Source organism: Rhinolophus hipposideros (genome assembly GCF_964194185.1).
Source record: "Rhinolophus hipposideros genome assembly, chromosome: 8".
NCBI lineage: Eukaryota > Metazoa > Chordata > Mammalia > Chiroptera > Rhinolophidae > Rhinolophus > Rhinolophus hipposideros.
In genome coordinates this window covers 71,251,061-71,273,740 of record NC_138054.1, presented here as the reverse complement: position 1 = coordinate 71,273,740, position 22,680 = coordinate 71,251,061, and the positions used below count along the sequence as shown (strand labels likewise).

Here is a 22,680-nt window from a genome sequence, read left to right as displayed (position 1 = left end):
TGAGCAGGGGGAGGGCCACATTCCTGTGTGGGTAGGAGAGGTAATGTTGGAACAGACAGTCTCTAACGATCCTTCAGCTTGGGCTTTCTAGATTTTTCAAAGAGCTGGTTGTACCATCTGGCTCTGTCCATGCTGGGGGTCTCCGGATTGAGGCCCTGCTTGGCTGATTCAGCAATTCCACTCATTTTCATTACTCAATGAACTCACCAGGTTTCACCTCCACAGTGGTCCGGTCTGTGTCACTCTCACCCTTCGCATCAGTCACTTTCAGATGAAATGTGTAGGTTCCCTCGACCAGGTTGGAAAGAAAGAGGACAGGGTGGTGGTCAGAGTGGTTTAACACCTCCTGTGGGATTGAACAATATGGCTATGCTGCAGAACAAAACCATACTCCTTTGTGGACTGAGCTGCTGCTTCTGTCATCATGAAGCCCCCTCTGAGCTGGACAGTGAACTCTGGGCAGTTCCCCGCTCTGTAATGGCACTGCAGCCTATGGCTGCTGGGATCGGGGAAGAGAAAGACGTTCTATGCCACACTAGCAGAGTGACCCTAGGCAAGTCATTTAAGCTCCCTGGATTTCAGAGAGCAGTCCAGGTCTGGTACAAGGAACTCGCCCCATCTCACCACCTTGACCTTGTGCTGCTCTCAGCATCTGGCACACTTACCCCTGCTGCCGGGCTCCCCTCATCTCGAGTCCACAGGTAGCTGACTATTCCCTTGTCATCTGAAGACTTGGAGCCATCCAGCTGTGCTGTGTCCGTGGGCAAGGTTATCACCACATTCCCAGTTATCTTGGCTACAGGTGGTTTGTTCATTTCTAATCAAAGAGAGATCACTGAAATAATATCACATTCTGGAAGAAAAGAAATGCTTCTTCGTGATACTTATGGGGAATTAAACATCAAAAGCATCTTAAATGGAGTACTGTTTCAAAGGCCTATTTCTGCCAGCAAATGACACTAGATTTAAAGCCAGCACTGCCGCAGTTCCTACCGTTCCAGACCCACCCAGAGAAATGTTCTGCTGGCACCTTACAACAGTGGAGACAAGTGTAGTTTCCTCCTGTATTCTCACAGCAGACCCCCTGAAGGGAATCCATTTCTCTGCCTTGGAGGTGTATGATGGTTGCAAACAAAGACCTACAGTGGATTAAAGCCTCGAAGTTTAGTTTCATCCAGCTGATACCACAAATTCTCTTTAAAATGTGGCTTAAAATGTTAATCTCTGAACACCTTTTTAAATTCCTTCCTTAGTACTTTAATAGAGAAACAGGAGAGAGAGAGAGAGCCCTCTCTTCACCTGGGCCCCACCCACAGCTTTGTTTACACAGGTGTGTAGTGCTCACTGAGCTCAGGACGCTACATCTGCACATCTGGCAGTTCTCCCTACTATCAGCTTATAGCCCTCTCTCAACTCCATCACTGACCATTGTGCTTGCAAGCCCGAGCAAGGCCAACCAACTCTCGCCCTCATGTTGGCCTCAGCATGCAGGCTCCTAGGACCAGCACAGGAAGCTACAGTGCAGGACAGTTGTTCTAAAGTCTGACAGCAGATGTCACTGTAGCTAGTGAGAGCCACAGAAACCCCAGGTCTTAGCAGCAGAGGCAAAATAAAAATGCAAAGGAAAAAAACCTTAATTCTCTCCCTATTCAGTAGAGAAGGAAGGGAGAAAAGGAGGAAAGGAAAGGAACACAAGAAGTTAAAATTCACCTTACATTCACTCTCAATTAAATGTTGTTTTAGAAAAGCAAATAAATAACAGCTGCTCTTACCCCCAACTTTCTTTCCTACCCCTTGTCTCTAATCTGTTTCTGCAGCGAAACAAAAGATGGTGATCCCTCAGGTATCTGACCAGAGGCTGCTGCAGCAACCTGAGGCAGGTGGGTACCTTCTTTGACAATGACATTCACAGAGCTCTGGCTTTGCAGGTCCCTCTCATCTTTGACAGTCAAAGTGAACACGTAGGATCCCACTTGCAGCCCGGTCACAGTAGCGACACTGCTGTTAGCATTCTCAAGCTGCACCCCGTCAGGTCCCCTGGACAAAGAGAGAACCAGAGGGTGGAGTTGTACCTGTCTGCTGCTCTCCCGTCCGAATCAGCAGGAGGAGACAATTATTGCCTCGGTTAAGACATGAACTACTGTTTCCCAGATCTTGAGAGGACAAGTTGAAAAATATTCCACTTGGACAGAGTGTCATTTGGCCCCAAAATACAGGCTACCTGCTGATCAGAAAATTCCATTCACCAGTTTTAAACACATCTAGCCTTATTTTTTATATGAGCTTCTAGAACATTCAAATTCTTTGCTGTTCCAATTTATAAAAGGAAGAAAGTGCTCTGAGCAGGTTTCTCATCAAAAGAATGATTTCAGAGTGATGTTTCTGAAAAGCATTTCTGGCTCAGTAGTTGATTCAGCTCTTGCCAGCAAAGAAGCAAAATGAATTTCTTAATCACTTGCCAAATTCCTTCCTGCTAAAAAGTCAGGAAAAGGAAATGGGCCAAGGCTGCAGAGGAATTCTCAGGGCAAAACCATCCTCTTCTTAGTGGCTCTATAAGCAAATCTCCCTCCAGCTCCTGCACAGAGGCCACAGAAGACCCAGTACACACCGCCTCTTTCCTTCTCCCTGGGGTCTCACACAGCAGCCAGCAGTTGGGGGTGAGCTCTGTGCCAACACCCAGGCACAACGCTACACATACCACAGCACTTCTGCTTAAGGAACAAAATGCCCCAGAGCTTTCCTTAAAACTACTGGACAACCAGTGAAATCTGCAGACTTCCCGGTTTTGCTTTGTTTTGTTTTGCTGTTTAAATGTATAACCTCTGACCTTAGTACCTCCTCCTAAAACAGATTCTCCTTCGAGAAGCTATGCTAAGCACTATTTCCACTGTAAACATTAATAAAACTTAACTAAAAGGTTTATCGGCTGTATCTTCAACAGTTATGACTAAAACACACTGGGCTGAGGAAGATTAGGTTCTCCAAAAGACAGAAACAAGAGGTGAGGAAAGTAATTTCTAGAATCCAACTCACCGATCATAAGTCAAGTGGGTTCTTTAGTCAAATTATAGCCCCTTCCCAACCATCTCTAATGTTCTAGCCAAACAACAAAAACAAAAAAACCCAGTCTTATGGTTGCTACCTTTGGAAACAGAGAAATTTAATTCTTTTTTAACTCTGAACTCTTTTAACTCTTCCTTGGAATTCTTTCACATCTTTCGGAATCCTGCATATATAATCTGAGTTCCAGTTGTTATGATTTAAAGGAACTGAAAGAAACCGTTGAGAACCAGGAATGGTTCGATTAGGTAATTTCAGTTTACTTAGCATTATGTTGGATACTGCCTTTGGCTTCTGGTTACTAACATAACTGGTAAATAATGTCTTCAAGAAAACAACAACAGAGTAGTGCTTTCATTTTGTACATGAATTTCAATTCTTCTTAATAGCTACTCTGCCCAATCCCCCCTGACAGCCTCCTTACCTAGTTAATTTTGAGCAACAGTATTTTTCTGCTTCATTACCCCTTCCATCTTGCCTCTCAAGTGTAAACTATGCATATCAGCAGATGGATTGTACCTGTAAAGCACCAGGACCTCAAAGTACTATCTGGGGACTAGCTGGTGGTAAGCATTCCTTTTTTCTTACAAAAATTACTTCGTATCATTTTCTTATGATAGGAAGTCTGGCACTGAAAATCCTTCTTCCTCAGTCACCCTCCCCCTACCCCAAACAAGCCAAGAAGAGCAAGTAAACTCTTAAAAACAAGTAAAACCTTGCTCTTCAAAGGTGTAGGACCTTTGCATAAATAAGGGGTTGTGTCAGTACTCACTGTGTTTTTTCCCAGAGATAGGAGATAATTTTCTGATCATCTGAGCTTTTGCTGCCATCCAAGGTGGTACTGTCCACAGGAAGGGTCAGCTCTTTGTCTGGGCCTGCATCTGCCTGTGGAGGCTTATTGTTTTCTAGAAGACAGAGGTTTGGGGGTCAAAAGCAGGCAGTCCAGCTGGGAAAGGAGAGAGTCCAATTGGGACATATGTGCTGCGAGTCATGAGGAGACTCTGCCTCTCCACACACAGAATGGCAGATACTATGGGACGTGTATGTCCTGGTACAATCAGGGAGCTCACAATGAAGTAAAGAGGACGGAAACACACAAAGAACATTCTGAAAGGACGTGGCAGAGCTTAGAGGAGTTATAATGCCATGCTAAATTTGAAAAATAATGCTACAGGAGTTCAAATGAAAGGGTCCAAGTGATAAGACAGGGCTTTCCTGAGGAAGTGAGCTTGAAGCTGCCCTAAAGGACACGGTCGGATTTGGGATGGCAGAGACTCTACCTGCTAGGTCCCCTCAAAGGCACAATAACCAGCCAAGGGCAAGTGCACAAGCTGAGGCTGTGAAGTACTCTTTCTCTCTAGCTATGAAGAAAGTACCAGGGCAATGGACAACAGAAGTTGCCAGCACAACACAAGTTGCCGGGGGCTCCATGGATTGGTGCCTCCACTTATACCCTCATATAGCTCAGAACCCAAACCCTCTTCTCCCCCAAGGTTAAAGGGACCAGCCAATAGAAGAGCCTGCAACTCAAGGTTGGAACTTACCAGGCTGCACGATAACAGTCACTTGAGCAGTGGCCTGCTGTCCTATTGTGTCAGTCACTGTGAGCTGGTAAGTGTAGTCTCCTTCTTGCATGGCAGAGAGCTGCAGGGTTGGTGTTCTAACTCCCTGAATGTATAAATACAGACAGTGGGAAAGCAGCCTCCCAGAATCACAACATCACACATTACGACCTGCTCGGGTCTAAGTGATTTACCCAGTTTTCTAAACCTAGCTGGTATTGGGCTATTACCTCTTCGTTCAGCACAATTTGTGAATGCTGAAATCAGACGCTGTGGGACATCTTGTTAAAAGTTTTCCCCTTAAAGGTAACAACCCTCCCTGACACAGCAGCAGTTTCAAATGAAATCAGAGTTCTCACAAGGGAGGGGAGACAGGAAAATGTGCAAAGATAACAGAGATCAGTCTCTATGACCCAAGCCAGAAAGCAGACAATGAACAGACAATAAAATAACAATTTTAAAACCTGTTCTTCCTACAATGGCCATAGAGTGATCCTAACAAAGCTTCCTCAATAACACACGGCAGTAACTCGAGATGCAAGGGAACGCCATGCTGTCCCCTTACAGTTCTGTCAGATATCCCAACAGCAGAGAAACCCAACATAATGCTTAAACTAAAGCCAGGTGAAATGTGAGCTTTCAGTTATGCCTCAAATCTAGAAACATAGATTCTTGAGTGTCAGAAGGAACATGATAAATAACTAGGACAAACTTCCAGTGCGGAACTTACTCTAGAACAGTGTTGGAGAAAACTGGCAGCCTTAGGGCTGAATCCACCTTGCAGACATTTTGTTTGGCCTGTAGTGTCTTAAAAGTTAGAAAATTTCACACAAAGGTCTAAATTTCTGTCTCCTCTTGAAAAGCTGTATGATCCCGTAATATTGGGACCACACTTCCATATGGCAAGCTGGTTAGCTGGGCCTGAGGAGCTTAAGTTCTCAGGTTTGCCACAGCCCCCACCCAGTTTTCTTGCTGTATGTATGTTACCTGCCTGGTGACAGATCTAGTCTGTTCTTACGTATCTTTGGAGAGAAGATGCTTACCATCTAGTCAGGCAACCTACTCCAACGAGTAAGATTTGCACCCGTGTGGCTTCTAAATAGTGAGGCTCTCTAGAATCATCCTAGAACAGCTACCATTTCTCTAGTCTTTTCCTCTGACACTAAACATTTAAGGTAAAGGTTTTTTGCTAGTGTGTTAGTTATAGGCCCCTTACGCTTTCTGGATTTTTTTAAGAAACACTAATGTTCTACATACAAATCTGACTTTGGTAAATAAAATGGAGTAAAGATAAGTCTTGGACAGGTGATCCAGTCTGGCAGCTCTAGTTCCCCTGGGCATGAAAAGGCAGAAACCGTCCTCTCCTACCTGCATCTCCACCACCTTCCCTTTGCTGCTGGGGCTCAGTGACCATTCATAGCTGGTAATACCATGGTCATCAGTGCTCTGGTTCCCAAACAGGGTGATGGAGTTCTGGGGCAGGGTGATCACTTGGTTGGGGCCTGCGTTGGCCACAGGTGGGTAATCCACAGCTTTGTTCACTGTCAGGCTTGCAGTGGTGGAGTCGGTAGCTCCGTCAGAGTCTACAACAGTCAAGCTGTCAGGGCAGAGAGAGGAGTGCGATCAGGGAGGGGAATAAACATGAGAGGACTGCAAATCAAGGCTAGAAATACCAAGGTGGCAGGGTTACTAACTGGTAACCATTTTTTACCATTCCTCTTGGAAAGGCAGAGGAATATTAGAAGCTAACGCTGACTGAGGGTTTACTTGTGCTGGGCACTGTTCCAAGTGCTTTAGAACTCATTAAATCCACACAACAGCTCTGCAGAGTCCTACCCTCATTTTACTCCTTACATAGATGGGAGACTGAGGCAAAAAGAGGTAAAGTAACTTGCCCAAACTTGAAAGTAGTGGAGTTGGAATCTGAATCCAGGCAATGTGTCTCCAGCACCGTTCTGCTGCTTCCTGCATGTGTCTGTGTCCTGGGACCTGTACAAGCATCGTCGAATCTGGCCCTCACGACAATCATCAATCTCACTTTACAGGAGGCTTAGAGAGGCCAAATAACCTGCCCAGGGCACCATGGTGAGCTAAGATGCAAGCCCAGTCCTCTGACTCCAAAGCCCAGAAACCAAGTCTTAAGAAGAGATAGTCCCTGGCTGCTATTCCTGTGGGCTTAAAGACGCTACACGAAATAGAGAAAGCTCTGACTGCAGCGGGCTCTCCTTCCATCATCCTGTTTCGGCTGCGTGCATATCACAACAATGGACTACCAAGGCAGACAGCCTCTGGGAGGGGCTAGAAGGGGTGGCTCTGGTAAGACAGGAGTCTGAGATGGAAATGAATTCTCCTACGCAACAGTCCTACAGTTTGTGCCAGTGTGAAACAGGATTTGCAAGAGGAAAAAAAAATGTTCATTTATAAAAGCAGGCTTTTACCTAAATGATGCCTTCCAGATGAACAGCCTAAAGCTTCTCTTGCCACCTCAAAATGTCAGCATAAGCAAGCAAGGAGGTTTGGGCTCCTTCCATTTTGCTGACAGAAAGAGGAAACGCATAGAAAAGACATGTCGTTTGTTTAAATCTCACCACCAGCCACCAGACAGAGCCAGACATCTGTGATGTTTTATCCCGAAGGCTCACCTTTTTCCTAAGGTCTGAAGGGATTTTTTGGCATGACAGCCTTTACAAAAAAGCACAAAAACATCAGACATACAGATATGTGTAAATCAACAAAAATCTGAAAAAAAATCCACAGAAGTTTTCCTCTTTTTCCAAATTCCCTGTCGTTCCCACAGTTTTTTGTTTGTTTTTTAAACATATTCTATTTGGCTCCCATTTCAGAACAAAAGCAAGTTATAGCAGGTAGAAAAATGGCAGCTGGCCATTATTCTGACTTTTACCTCAAACAGTCCCTGGCTTGCAAGCAAGAATCCTGGAACCAAACAGCAGCTGCCCACAGGTCTGGGGAAAGAGGCTAATGCCATGTGAAAGCAAGAGAGAAGAAAAGGTGAATGAAATCAGATTGGACCTTAATGCTAATCACACCCAACTCTGTCATTTCATAGATTGAGGTTTTGAAAAAAAGAACTGCTCCCAATACCTCATCCATCCAAAATGCTGCAGCTTAACTCTATGAAAAGTTCAGACTTCCTGTGTGACTTTGGGCAAGTTACTTAACCGCTCGGTGCCTAAATTTTCTAATCTATAAAATAAGAGTAATTATAATACCTGCTATAAGGATTAAATGGGCCACTGCATGCAAAGAGCTCAGAACAGTGTCAAACACATAGTAAATGTTCAAGAAAGAATAGTTATTGTTACTGTTTTTAAAAAGACCTACCTAGCTCAGGCTAAATTCCATAAATGTTACAATTCCTACATTAGAAATCTAAGGTAAATACCAACTCACATTTCCATTTTTTAGCCAATGAGAAGGCTCCAACCTTGTTGAATGGCAGCTATCCTTCATTTGCCTCAAGTCTTGAGTCAATGTAAGGGCTGCTCAGTCAGAACTGGCATATTTATATGGCAGGTGCTATGCTAGAACGTTCATCACTATGTCTCTGACAGTGTCTAAAACTGGATTAATCTCAGATCAAGTGGGGAAGACAGACACCCATGAATAAGCTGTTGCAACTTGGCAGGCACCACCCAGAGGAACTAAGTGCAACAAAGAAAGAGGAGAGCCATATTCCCTCCTCCCTGGGGATCTCCGAGAGCCTCTTAGAAAACTGAGTATATTCTTAAGGTTAGGCAGAACTCCCAACAGATTGAGAAGGGCATTCAAGGAAGCATAAATGAATGGGTCCAGTATGGGTCAAGTCAAGGAAGAGAGTAGAATGAGCCCTTGACATAGGGGTTAGAAAATCTGCATTTCAGTTCTCTGTGACCTCAGAGAAGTTAGTAAATACACTGAGTTTCATTTTCTCAGATGTAAAATGAGGACAGTATCATAAACATATGGTGTTTGTATGATACTCACAAGTGCTTTGTCATATACAAGGAGTGTTACTCGAGTCAGCCTAACACTCTTATTAATCACATTCAAATACTGTCAGTACAAAAGAACTGTCTTTGAATCAAATTCTCCAAAAAGCCCTAATAGAGAACAATCCTACAACTCGTAGTATAAACCACTAGTCAATAGTAAAGATTCTGGGATGTCATAAGCTGAAGAAGCATTTCCCAAAGGGAAGAGACAAGATAGTAGTAGGTTACTCCTACATTTTTCCTGAGAAAAGGCAAAGGAATATTGGACCTTTCACTTAATGACAGAAATGAAAAAAAAACAACAAAGTTTGGAGATCTGCCAGGTAAGGCTGTGCAAAGGATTAACTATGGTGGGTCCTGACCTATTATGCAAGGACCTTTGCCCTAAAAAGTTATTATAGTCGTGACCACAGTCACCATAGGGATCAGAGAACCAATGGAACCAAAGGCTGTATTATCAACCAACTCTGCAATGAATTTGGTATCTGTCAGAGCTATTCCTATAAGAATTTAAAACCCACAAGTAAACTTGAAGGATCCTGATTTACCTGAAAGTGTAGTTCCCTGGGACGAGTTTACTAAGTTTCAATATGGCCGTATCTTCAGAAATCTTCTCCTCTCTCAGAGGCCCCTTAAGTTCTTCCCAATGGTACTGGACAATTTTATCATCATCGGTGCTTTCTTGACCAAAGAGAAACATCAGTTACAACATGAGAGCACTGGGTCTCAGCACTTATCCAGTTTACACAAACCAGGGCAACTACCCAGAGATTTGAGGCTAGGAAAACTTCATGAAATTACAGACTATCTCTCCATAGTGTTTCTTTCCTAGGAATATTGGGTCATTCTGCCTCTCTATGAATAATATTCCACTGTGTAGTTTTCCAAAGACTCCAACACAGGCAACCTCTGGTTAAAATGCTACTGTATAAAAAAAAAGGAAAATCAAAAATTCTTAAACATATGAAATACTCAACCTCACTGAAAAGAAACGCAAATTTAAATTACACTTGAGATATGATTTTTTTAACCTATCAGATTGGGAAAGACCAGAGCTTCATAACACAGTGTATGGATAAACGTGTGGACAAAGAGGCCCTTTCCAAGTCGTGGTGAAAGCATAAATTGATACAACCTTTATAAAGAGCAATTTGGCAAAATTTATCTTTGTTCCTGCAATTCCTCTTCTAGTAATTTATCCTACAGATATCCTTACACACGTTAAATGTCATGCTTCCAAGATTACTCAGGGTAACATTATTTGTAATAGTGAAAGACCAAAAATAATCTAAATGGCCATTAGTAGAGATTGATCAAAAACAAATATACATTCAAACAATGAAATTATATGTCCATATAATGGAAGGCTAATCGTTAAGAGGAAAAAAAATGAAGAAGTATTTCATATATTGATTCAGAAAAATTCTTCAATATATACAAACATGCTTTGTACATAACAGTGTATATAATGTTTTATCATAATGACTGTGTATGTATTTTCTTATATATGCATAAAATATCGGGAAGATACATAAAATAATACCACTGATTGGAGGAAAACTGGATAGTTGGGAGACAGAGATGCTAGTGATTCTTTTCACTGTATACCTTTACATATTATTTAACTTTGATCTATTCAAAAATATAAAATAAAATGGTACTCTATGAACCTTTTCTCCCACTTGCACAAGTACTTCCTCCTGTTCTGTCTCTTCCCTCTTGGCCTATTCTTCTATCCTCCTCTTGTCAGAACCATCTACGTGAATTGTTTAACCTTGCTAGAGATTCTTCTCCTAAGGCAGTGATTGCCTCTGCCAAAAACCTCTGTTGGTGCTCAGGCAGTCAGGGTAACAGAGCTCTAAATGGGTCTCAAAGAAACCAGGCAAATATTGGTGGGTGATAGGCTTGAAACCTGCTGCGCACAGCCAGCATCAACGTTTGGCAAAGACCCAGAAATCCTCTCAGGTGACACCCATCAGGTGACACTACTCTGAAGGGTAAAATGTTGGTGATCCCAGGCAGGGGCGTGGAGCACATTCTGTGAGTCTCATCAGGAGAAGGCTGACAAGAATCTTGATAGGCAGTGATGGCTGGGTGAGAGCTCCTCAGGAAACACTCTCAGTTACTGATCTTGCTGTTATAGGAGAGAACTTGTTTCCGTAACTGAGAACGGCAACTCAATCTAAGAAAATTTGAAAACCAACAAGTTTCAACTAAAATAATGCTAAATATATGCCTAATCCCACTTTCTTAGCATCTCAGAATAGAAATATTACTTCAAACAAGCCACATGGAGTTTTAAATAAGGCTTGTCTGGTTTTTACTTCCTAATCAGTTGCTTCAGATGTTTGGTCATGCCATAATGTGGTCAAGAAGCCTGAACAGAACGCAGACGTAGCTGCCCAAATCTTCTACCAGGATCCACAGTGAATGCTCTTCTAAAACATCATGACTAGATAAGTACTCACGGCTGCCATCAATGATTGTGGAAGTGGTTGGCAGAGAAACCTCCTGGAACTGTGGTGACACAATGGCAACAGGAGGCCGATTCTTCCGGGGCTCTGCAAAAAATGACCCAAAAGAAATTAAAAGAGGGGTTTGTAAATTCTAGGAGGAGCAGGCCATCTCTTAGTGGATTATAAATGTTTCCATTACATAATTGATGGCTGAAGCACCGCCAAATGCACAAGTTACAAGAGCAGGCTGGCATTCTAACAGAAGACACCTGTGAGTGTTAACGCCTCTTCTTCCAAACCTCACTATTCCTAAGACCATGCCCTGTGCATTCTTTCAATGCTCATGTGCTATCTAGTTGATGAAAAGTACTAAATCAGCGAATGACTGCTTTCAGGCAAGCTGACTAGAGGCAGACAGCAAATAGGCTTTGTGCAACAAAGGCCTTGGCAGAAAACTACCCCTTGGCACCAGGCCGTGTTGAAAAGATAATGAGTGATTTCTCGACCATCCGGGAGCTATGTGTGAGGTGACTAGACCAGAGTGATGGAAAGGTCACAACCCACTCTGGTCCACCAGAATAACTGAGTCCAGCTGCCTTTTCTTTGAGAAATGGTCAAATAGTCTTTATGCTCAATACATTTTTAAGGAGAAAGGATGACCTGGGTTACAAGGTTCAAGGAAGGAAAAGAAAATCTATGACCAACAAAGACAGATTAACAGTATTAAGAATTTGTGCGAACGTATGTGCCACCTGCCAACTTCCCCCAAATGTCTCTGAAAATGCAAAACAAGATACCTTGCTATCGCACTGTAATCTACTGGTGCTGGATCACTTAAAAAGAATGACAGAATTTGGCATCCAAGGTGAAAGAGGACTGGCAGGGTTTCAGTGAGGAAGTCTGTGTACAATGGCCCACATTTCTGTAGAGATCAGAAAGGGGCAGCCGCGTGGATGGTTCTTCTTCTACATGCCTTCCCTAGGTTCCTGGCTTTCTCGTGTCTCTTAATTACAACACATGGTCCTCTCTCAGCATGACCCACTTGGAGTAGTTCTCAGGTAAGGAGACTATTACTCAGGACATATTGTACTGTGGGCCATGTGACTAATGTTTCCTTGCCCAGCCAAGTGTTCCAACTAGAACCAAAGTATATACTTTGCCACCCTAACCTCTTACTACATTGAATTAGGAATTGCCAATAAATATATTGCAAAAAAAGAATGGGAATCAAAAGCCCCTAAAGTCAAATCTCCATCTCCTTGGGAATCCCGCAGAAGAGCAATACAGACTGTCAGGGCTGGGAAACACACCTGGTTTTACCGTCACGTTCACATAGCCTTCCCCGTGGGTATTCTGACCATCTACAATCACTCTGAATTCATACAGGCCTGGAGTGAGCTGCAGAAGGGACAGAAGATCTTTTAGACAACCGCAAAAAAACAAACAAAAAAAACCCACCAGCAATTATACTTAAATAGCACATATATCTGAACGTTCTCATGCCTATTCTTGCACGCTCCTCTTCTTGCACTGTTTCCAAAATGGAGAAAATAAACTGGCCAAAGAGATGAAACAATGAATCACCAACTAAAACACCATAGCTTTTTATGTGAATCTTATTACTAGCTGACTCTAGAACAACAAAGGGGATTTCAATATCTCTGTACTCCCATTTCCTTTTAAGAAGAACATTAAGGGCCCAGCCATCCTACTTCCCAGAGTTATGAAATGAAAACAATCATCTCTGCAAAGAAAAACATTTTGTAAAAATATCAAATAGCTCTCAAATACCTGAATATTTTTCCCTCCTGATTTCTACTGACTGTATAAACATAATATTAAAATATTTTTTAAAAATCACCCAAAATCCCACTGTCCTAACACACTGATTAATCATATTTCTCTTATTTCCTCTCAATCCTTAACCGCATACAAAAAATAGTTTTAAACAGTTCTTCCACTCAACAAACATTTACTGAGCACCAATTATGTACCGGTCATTGTCCTAGGCTTGGGTTTTGGAGATGAATAAGGTCAGATCCCTACTTTTAAGGTGCTCACAAGTCAATGGCATTCAAGAAGTAGCTAAAATCAAGTTGTGTTTCATACTTTTTATTGTTCTTTCTTCCATTAATTTAGCATGAACACTTTCCCCATTATAAGTCTTTCTAATAGTCAGTTTCATGGCTGAGGAATAGTACACGAATAAATGTTCACATAAGCATTCCACGTTGTTGGCTATTTGGATTGTTTCCAAAGTTTTACTATTATGACTAATGCTATGATGAACATCTTTCTGCCAAATGGGTTTCTTCTTCCTTTTGAATTACCTTATTTGGGTAATTGCTAATTGACTGTATATAGCATTTTTTGATCACTTCCTTCTTGTTGCAATGCTCTCCCTTCCTTGGCGTTCTCCTTCCTGCCCACTCCTCATTTCCTTCAGTTTCCTTCTCCTTCCATACGTTTAATGACAATGTTCCCCAGGATTCCAATCACTGCCCATTTATTTCTTTACTCCCCACACTCTCTCTGGATGATCTCATCTATTACCATGGTTTCAACTGTCACCTATTTGAGGTCGGTGTGCAAATTTACCTCTCTAGCCCAGACTTGTACTGTGACGTCCAGACCCTTACCCCCAGCTACTGACTGGGCACCTCCACTTAAATGTTTCACAGGGACCTCAAACTGACTCTGTCCACAAATGAATTAATCACCTGCAAACCTCCCCCAAACTTGCTCCTCTTTCTTGCTCCTCATTTCGATGAATATCACCACATTCACACCAACATCTAACCCAGAGGCCTAAGCCAAAAGGCTAGAATTATCCTCGACTTCTCTCTCCTAACATCTCCACCCAATTAACTGATCACCAAAGCTTATCAAGTCGACCTTCATGATATTTCTGAAATCCACTCACTTGTCTCCATTCACACTGCCAACACCTCAGTTTTCAACTGATCATCACAGCACAGTTGTTAAAAGCATGGGCTTTAGAGACAAGGTTCCAGTTCAAATCTACAACTTAACAGCTTGATGAACTTTGGCCAAACCACTTTATTATTCCAGTTTTTAGTTTTGTAATTTGTAAAACAGATATTGATATCTACATCTTGGGGTTGTTATGAAGATTAAATGAAAAAATTGCGTAAAACAACTAGCACTGTTTCTAGCACATGGTATAAGCTCAACAGGTGGTTTTTAGGTTTTATTTTATTTAGTTTTTCTTTACTCAGGCTATTATCATCTCACACCTATATTTGCTAACAGATTCTTCATTAGTCTCCCAGCCTTATTTCCTCCAATCTGCAGTCAGGGTGATGTTTCTAAACTGAAAATCTGAACATGTCTTTCCTGCTTAAAACCTTTCAAAGATTCCATATTCCCTCTGGAGAAGAGTCAAAGTCCTCAACTAGTGGGTTACCAGCATTTTTTTAAAAAAATGAACTAGCATAGAATAGAAAATACAAGATTGTGTCACATGTAACAGTATTGTTTTATGGAGTGTGTGTATGTATACATGTATGTATGTGTGTACTAGTCTCAATTTAAAATGTATTTCTTTACTATTGTTCTCTGTCAAAAAATTTTTTGAAAATCACTTCTCTCAAATAAACATCAATAGCATCTAAAGAAAAAAAAAAAAAGAGTCAAAGTCCTTACAAAGGCTCTGTGCAATCTGACTCCTGCATCTCTCCAACTGACTTGTACCATTGCTCTGCTCAGACCATAGGGTCTCATCAGGCTAAATCACATACAATTCCTGTTGCTTCCCCTGCTGAGGGTATTATCTTTACCCAAAAAGTTAGTCACCTCTCATGACCCAATTAGGCAAACTCCAAGAAATCTACTCTTAACTCCCCAGGGCTTCAATACCCACTGCAATGACCTAGTGTATCCCATGTTATAATTAGCTGCTTCCAGTCAGTATCACTCACTAGACTATTGTCCTTGAATGCTAAGGTTATGATCAACTCACTGATAAATCCCCAATACCTGCCACATAACTATTGCACAATGAACAGTTGGAAGGAAGGAAGGGAGTGAGGGAGGGAGGAAGGAATGAAGGAAAGAAGAAATGAATTGCTTGGCCAAAGAATATGAACATTTTTATGACTCTTATTAACTATACTGAATCTCAAAAAAAACTGAGACAATTTACATAGTCATGTGGCCACAAATAACCTAGTTTATCTCCCAAATTCTAAAATCCTTCTGTTACCCTTAAAAGCTGTTTAGTGTGTGTTTTCAGCTATTCGTCACCATGCTTATATAGTCTTCTCATCATAAATGAAAATTGGAGAATCATATACTAACAAATACTGGATGTCAGCCAGTCAAGACTTTTGGAGGATTCACTTCTGAAAGACTGTTCCTGACTTAAGTGTGAACAGAAAATTCTACATTATAAATTTTTAAAATGGTCAACACCTCTGCCCCAGCCTGCAAATGACAGGAGGCAAATTCACCTTGGATAGTTTGAGGATCTGGGAATGTTTCCCTTCCATCTCTCCACTGTAGTCTGTAGGATGAGTAATCAGCTGCCAGTCGTAGGTGTAGGTTTCTCCTATAGAAGGGCAGTTACAAAAATCATCAAAACACACACCTACGCACAGAGAAGCCACACAGCCCGCCAATAACAAGTCTCTTCTGAATCTTGACAAGGCCTTACTTTTTAAGATTTTAGCCCAATGCTTATAGGGAAACTAAACATTCTGTTGAAAAGGGTGGATTCTGCTGACTCAGCTACAGTCAGGGCTCCTTCCACTCTCCCAGAAATGCTCATTCCTGCCCCAATACCCATCCTGCTCAGGGCCAATCCTCCCTCAAAATACCAGGTTTCTTATGGGTCGCATCCCAGTGAAAATACATGCCCTACCAACTACTGCAGATGAACTCATTGGGAACAAAGGCCATTTTCTTGCAAAACTTCTTTTGCAACAAAGAACAGCAACAACTTCTAAATAACATGGTTCAAAAATAGCTTTTTACAGAGCTCTAACAATGCCTGTCTCACCGAGGTCATCACAGCCTGGTGGGTTAAAAGAGCTACTTCATTCCTGCTGAGCTAAATAATACCCTGCAGAAGGTGGTAGAGAATGGCCCACTTAAAACAGGCCCCAATGAAATTAATTGAAATCAAATGAAGCATTAAATGGTCCTCACTCATAGCTCAGACTATATGACTGGGGATAGCACGGATAGAATCCTGTATCTACTATTAGAAATGGAATCTCTCCCCAGTAACAGTGGTCTTAAATTTTTTTTGGAATAAACTGCATGGCTAGGGGAGAATGGGACTTGGTAGGAAGATTTACTTTAAGTTACTACCCAAAAGTGAAAACTAAAAGGAAGAATCAGAGACCTAAAATACTTAGAATGGTCATCTCTTATTTCAGAGTTCAAAAGTTAAAGTTATTACATAGAACCTAATTCCAAGATAGCCTTCATCTTAAGACCTGATTTTCTTTTATAAGCCTGAAATATAAAATCGATTACTTTTCCTTCCTCTCCAAAATACTAGTTTTCTTTTGGCCAGTTGTCAGCCCCGGGAAGCTCTCACAAATGTATATTTAGAAGTTAGGTTAGGTACAGGGCAGGGAAGAAGTAGAAGCAGGACGGGTGCTACTTTCCTTCCACCTGTGGTTGGAAATTTTTTTCCACACAGAAAACAGTTTGAGAACTGACAATTTTATAATATCTAAGGCTAACAATACAAATTTTCAAAAGGACAATATTCCCCAGACAGAAAAGCTCGGGATAAATTATGCCTTACAGCCAGATCTTTACCCAAGGGCAGGAATGAGTAAGTATAGGTCTCTTTGGCAGAATGCTGGTTTTAATGATTTGGGGTAATGGTTTGCAAACTCTGCCTCCAAGCCCTAGAAGGATCCTAAGAGGTGCTTTAGGGGCTGCCACAGGAGATCAGGGGGATGAAGAACAGGCAGAGCTGATCCTGCCTCATTGTCCCCAACATTTGAAAGTTTGAAACCATCCACCTCGTGTGTCTGATTAAAGGTTGAAGTAGCTGGGGAGAGGAGAATTGGAAAGAACCAGTTTCTGAACTGATGTGTTTTGGAATACTGATCTACAAGGCAATATTAACTCACAGAAATGTACATGCAAATAGGGGTTAGAAAGAAAATACAGTAGAGCTCAGCATATCTTTCACAAAGAGTGGAAGCAAGTACAACTCATGGAGGTTCTGCCCTCACCTCCATCTTCAATGGCCACCAAACTCATTCACCTTAATTTACCACCAGAGGAAAAAAGGAAAACGCTTCTCTAGAGGAAGGTGAAATGAATTGATAAAGAAAACTCAATTTGAGGGCAGAAATAAAGAACAAAGGCAATTTAGGTTCTGAAAAAGTACTTTTTGCATAAATACACTATTTGGTATTAGGTCCACAAAGTAGAAATATTGTATTGGAAACATATGTACCTAAAATGGAAGGGCCCCATCCTGAATATAGTATTGCATTCTACTTAACTGACCTTATAAATGAGAGTAATATAGTCCCAATGCAATCACTGTCCATCAAACTATGCTTCACTTCATGTCAGAGAGAGTCTTAAAGAGAATATGGGGCCGGCCCGAGGCTCAGGCGGTTGGAGCTCCATGCTCCTAACGCCGAAGGCTGCCGGTTCGATTCCCACATGGGCCAATGGGCTCTCAACCACAAGGTTGCCGGTTTGATTCCTCTAGTCCCGCAAGGGATGGTGGGCTGTGCCCCCTGCAACTAACAATGGGAACTGGACCTGGAGCTGAGCTGCGCCCTCCATAACTAAGACTTAAAGGCAACAACTTGAAGCTGAACGGCCCCCCTGCCCACAACTAAGATTGAAAGAACGACAACTTGACTTGGAAAAACTCCTGGAAGCACACCCTGTTCCCCAATAAAGTCCTGTTCTCCTTCCCCATAAAATCTTAAAAAAAAAAAAAAAAGAATATGCATGTGTTCGTAAGTCAGACTTTGCTATGTTAATGTATACTTCAAAGGTGAAAAGGAAACTCACATTACAAAAATTGTCTTAAATAATGAATTAATCATCCCCTAATTTATATTTTATAAATTTGAATTTTGTATATCACATTGGATCTGTCTCTTTAAGTAACAAATCTACAGTAGCAGTAGTCTGTCTTGAATAACTTCTCTACAAGTTCTGTACCTGCTATTTACTGGTTGACCAAAATAAAGAGGTCAAACTGAGTCTCAGTTTCTTCCTCTTTCAAATGGATATAATACAACTTACATTTAATGAGCATCAGCTATATGCTAGGCACTGAAGTAAGTGCCTTATATACCATTTCATTTCACTGTTAAAGTAATCTAATGAAACAGGAATTATTAACCTGATTTTACTAAGGAAAAAAAAAAAGGAAACTTAGCGAAGTTAAATAATTTGCTTAAAATCATTCAGCTAATGACCGGCTGACTTGGGATTTGAACCCAGGCTTGACATCAAATCCTATGTTCTCAAGCATGATATTACCTTTCGCATCAGTTGTGCAAGTATATGCTATATCCTATTCTCACAAGATTGCTGGGATGAATAAAGGAGCTGAGGTATGCAGATATCATTAAAAATTAAAACATTATCAAAATGTAAGGGGATGTTTTACCTTCAAGTGGTTCTTGGAGAACATATGCATTTAATTGCACTTCATTCTTAGGCAGGGTTATCTGGACACTCTCCCCAGCAGATACCACCAGTTCCTTTATAACTAGAAACAAAGAAAATATATAAGAGATAAGAAACTAGATCCAACTTATCTCATTTCTCTCTTTCCTTTTGTGGCCAAATCTCTTTTATAAACAATATTCAGCTACTGCCTTCATTTCTTCATTATTTATCCACTCTAATCCCCTGAAATTTGATATTACCCCCATTTTCCCACTGCAAATCATCTTTCGAGGTCATTAACAAACTGCTTCTTAGAAAACCTAAAGCTGTTTCTCAACCCTCATCCTTCGCCTCTGTGGCATCTAATACTGCCGACTGCCTCCATCTTAAAACTCTTGGTTACCATAACACCATATTATTCTACTTTCCTTCCTTTCTCTCTGAGTTTTTCTCCACTGTATTTTAACTACTGTCAATCCCTAAACCCTCTTTATATAGTATTTTCTACAGAGATCAATAATTAAGAGTTCAACTCTATCTTTATGTTGATAACTTTCTAATAAAATACATATATATAGTTCCTAGAAGAAAAGGCAATCAGAAGGCCAGCCTTAGTTTCTTTCCATTCTAGTTTCTACAACCACAGGCTTAGATTATTCCAAGAATCTTAATTGTTCTTCCCTCTGCTAGTTCTCGCCACTCTAATCCATTCTGTCTTTTTCTACAACCACCATCATTAGTTTTTCTAAAATCCTCACCCACCATGTTACTTTCCTACTCAAGAACCCTTCTCCCACACCATGTTTAAGGCCAAACTCGTAAGTTGGTATTAGAGAACCATTATTATCTGATCATACCATCTCGCCCTTCCTACCCAACTGTGCCTCTAGTTATAGTCATTTTTCATCTTGTGTCCATAGAAGCCATGGGCTACTCTTGCTAAAGCTATTTCCCTCAATTAGGGTGTGTGCTTTCTTTACTCTAAATACAGTGCTTCGTTTCTAGCTCAAAGCCAGTCTTCTCTCCAAGACGTCTTCCCAGACCATTTCTGGTGAAACTGATTTACTTTCTGAAGTACTTTAGCATTTTTGGAACACCACATCAGCTAACAGCTAGTATATACTGTCTTTATACTACTCACGAGCTATTTCATGCACGTTAGGGTTTCTCAGCCTGGGCACTTTGGACCAGACAACTGTTTGTTGTGGGGGAAATTGTCCTGTGTACTCTAAGATGTTTAGCAGTATCCCTGGCCTCTACCCACTAGATGTCAGTAGCACCTCTCCTCCATAGTTGTAACAACCAAAAATATTTGTAGGTTGTTGAAAACCACTGATTATATAAACCTTATTTCTCTGACAATAATTGTTTATTTGGTATGAAAACTAGGACCTAGAGAGCTTAAAGCAAATAACTGGCTGGTCCAACCATATTTTAAGACTGGAAGGTGAGAAGGGCTTCCTAGACAAAGATGAAATTTGAGATTTATCTGTCTGCTTGGGAACACTGCATTTCAGGAGCAAGAAAACCATCCATTACGGAAGCTTCACCATTTAGCACACTTTAGGAGGTGGAACAAGAATTCTCTGAAGTGACGAGAGAGAGAGAGAGAGAGAGAGAGAGAGAGAGAGAGAGAGAGAGAGAGAGAGAGAGAGAGAGAGAAAGAGAGAGAGAGAGAAAGAGAGAGAAACAGAGACAGAAGGGAGACAAAGGAGGGAGGGAGGGAGGGGAAGAAACCACTATACTCAGAGAAAGTATAATGGACAAAAATATAATGTAGCACCAAAAATTACAGGCATTCTGTCTGAATAAAAAAATTACTTTAATGCCACAGGATTGAAACCCTAAAATTTCCTGTTATGTTACCACCAGAGCCAAGGAAATTAAAATCTGGCAAAACTCCATTTTCACTGGCTTTGATTCACCCTGTTGATTTTTTTCAGGGAAATTAACATCAGCTTGGTTTCCATGATTAACCATGACTTTCTCACACCTTAGTGCAGCACTATGAAGCACAGACTTGTTAGGGCAACGTTCTATGTATAAATTTCCTTTCTATGGTTGCTTTAAAAAATAAAGATGCTGTCAAAATCAGAGACAAATATCTGACATACAACCAGCGGTTCAGAAAGCAAATCGGTGCACAGACCCAACTCCTTCTTCCCACTGCCTGTTTGCTGGATTCCTTGAACATTACTTAATTGAATCTTGTGCTTTTAAGTCCCAGGCACAGTGGAATCTGGCTCTGGGAAAATGAGCCTCATAAATTCCCACAAAAATTTCCCTGTTGAGAAAAGGATCACAAGCCCCAAATCCTATCAATACGGGGACACTTACAGGATTATTTTTTCTCTTAACCTACAGTATTGAAAGTCATGCCTCCCTCCTTTCTTTCCACTAAAAGGGAAACTTGGATCAAATGTTCCACTTTCCCATCCTATCCCCATGGGCAGAAGCAAAGGGCCTCACCTGGGTGTGGTGCAGAGGTGCTCTGGAAAGAAGCCTGCGGGGTGGGGGTAGCATAACTGTAGGAGGGAGCCACTGGCAGAGGGGTAGCAATCTCGATTTTCTCAGGGCTTTTTACTTGCTGAGCACTAATCGTAGTACCCAGATCCTCTGACGTCTCAGGTTGGACCAATACATTCTTTGACCAGACAGGAATCTCCCCAGTCAGAGGACTGGATACGGTGACTGCCTTGTGGACCTAAAGAAATGCAAAAATTCAACTGAGTAAGCAAAAGTTATAAAGCCTATTTTTTAGGTTATGTCTCATGAAATAATCATATATAAAATCTTTTTAAATGCAAAACTGTCAAAAATATTAAAGAAACTAATCTCACCATACAAACTTGTATTAAAATGTTGATATAAATGTTCCCAGTCCTTTTTTTCTATGCAGTTTTTTGCTTAAAACAGAATAGTAATAATCATACTATGTATAGTACTTCATTTTCTTTTCTCACTTAACATTTATATTCAATTATTCTCCAAATACTTATTAACCACCTATTATGGAACAGGCCTTCTGAATCCTAAATATGAAAAAATCGTAATCACTATGCTCAACAAGCGCACAATCTAGTGGAGAGAGAACTTAAAACATAATAAGCCTTAATGGTATAAAAGTTATGATGAACCAAAGAAACACAGTCTGAGAGTATTTAATTCTAACTCTCTCTCTGAGAAAGGGAGCGTAAGAAGAAGGATGGTTCAAATAAAGGTGTGCTGGAGGAGGACAGTGCTGAGCTGAGTTCACTAGACAAAAGGCTGAGGGGAGGGCCAGCCCGGTGGCTCAGGAGGTTGGAGCTCCATGCTCCTAACTCTGAAGGCTGCTGGTTCGATTCCCACATGGGCCAGTGGGCTCTCAACCACAAGGTTGCCAGTTCAATTCCTCGAGTCCCGCAAGGGATGGTGAAACTAAGATTGAACACAGCACCTTGAGCTGAGCTGCCTCCCGGATGGCTCAATTGGTTGGAGCGCGGTCTCTCAACCACAAGGTTGCCAGTTCAATTCCTGGACTCCTGCAAGGGATGGTGCAACTAGCAATCGCAACTAGACCTGGAGCTGAGCTGCGCCCTCCACAACTAAGACTGAAAGGACAACAACTTGAAGCTGAACAGCACCCTCCACAACTAAGATTGAAAGGACAATTTGACTTGGAAAAAAGTCCTGGAAGTACACACTGTTCCCCAATAAAGTCCTGTTCTCCTTCCCCAGTTAAAAAAAAAAAAAGGCTGAGGGGAGAGATGAGTATAGGCACAAGATGTGAGATTAACATGGCGTGTTGGGAACTGGGAGTCATAAGCAAAGCGAAAGGCAGGAAGAGACGATTAGCTGGAAAGACAGTAAAGGGCCAGACAAAAAAAGACAGTATATGCTATTTTACAGAGCCAGGTAATGGTGAGCAATTAGATGGTTGTATGCATGGAAGTGACAGGGTCAGGTTTCTGTTTTACATGGATCGTTCAGGTTGCTGCCTAG

At 41.5% G+C, this 22,680-nt stretch overlaps 1 protein-coding gene across 3 annotated transcripts in view; it reads right to left on the bottom strand.

Moving 5' to 3' along the window:
- The window catches only part of KIAA0319L (KIAA0319 like), an 86,927-nt gene that overhangs the window by 14,636 nt on the left and 49,611 nt on the right, over positions 1–22,680 (bottom strand). For all 3 annotated transcript variants that reach the window (XM_081057545.1, XM_081057544.1, XM_081057546.1), the window contains exons 4-15: positions 21,169–21,403; positions 18,698–18,799; positions 15,543–15,640; positions 12,381–12,468; positions 11,083–11,175; positions 9,163–9,295; positions 5,991–6,219; positions 4,605–4,728; positions 3,833–3,965; positions 1,889–2,037; positions 666–817; positions 208–346 (exon numbers count right to left, since the gene is read on the bottom strand). In XM_081057545.1, the coding sequence (XP_080913671.1) occupies positions 208–346; positions 666–817; positions 1,889–2,037; positions 3,833–3,965; positions 4,605–4,728; positions 5,991–6,219; positions 9,163–9,295; positions 11,083–11,175; positions 12,381–12,468; positions 15,543–15,640; positions 18,698–18,799; positions 21,169–21,403 (1,675 nt within the window). The remainder of the gene's footprint in view (positions 1–207; positions 347–665; positions 818–1,888; positions 2,038–3,832; positions 3,966–4,604; positions 4,729–5,990; positions 6,220–9,162; positions 9,296–11,082; positions 11,176–12,380; positions 12,469–15,542; positions 15,641–18,697; positions 18,800–21,168; positions 21,404–22,680) is intronic.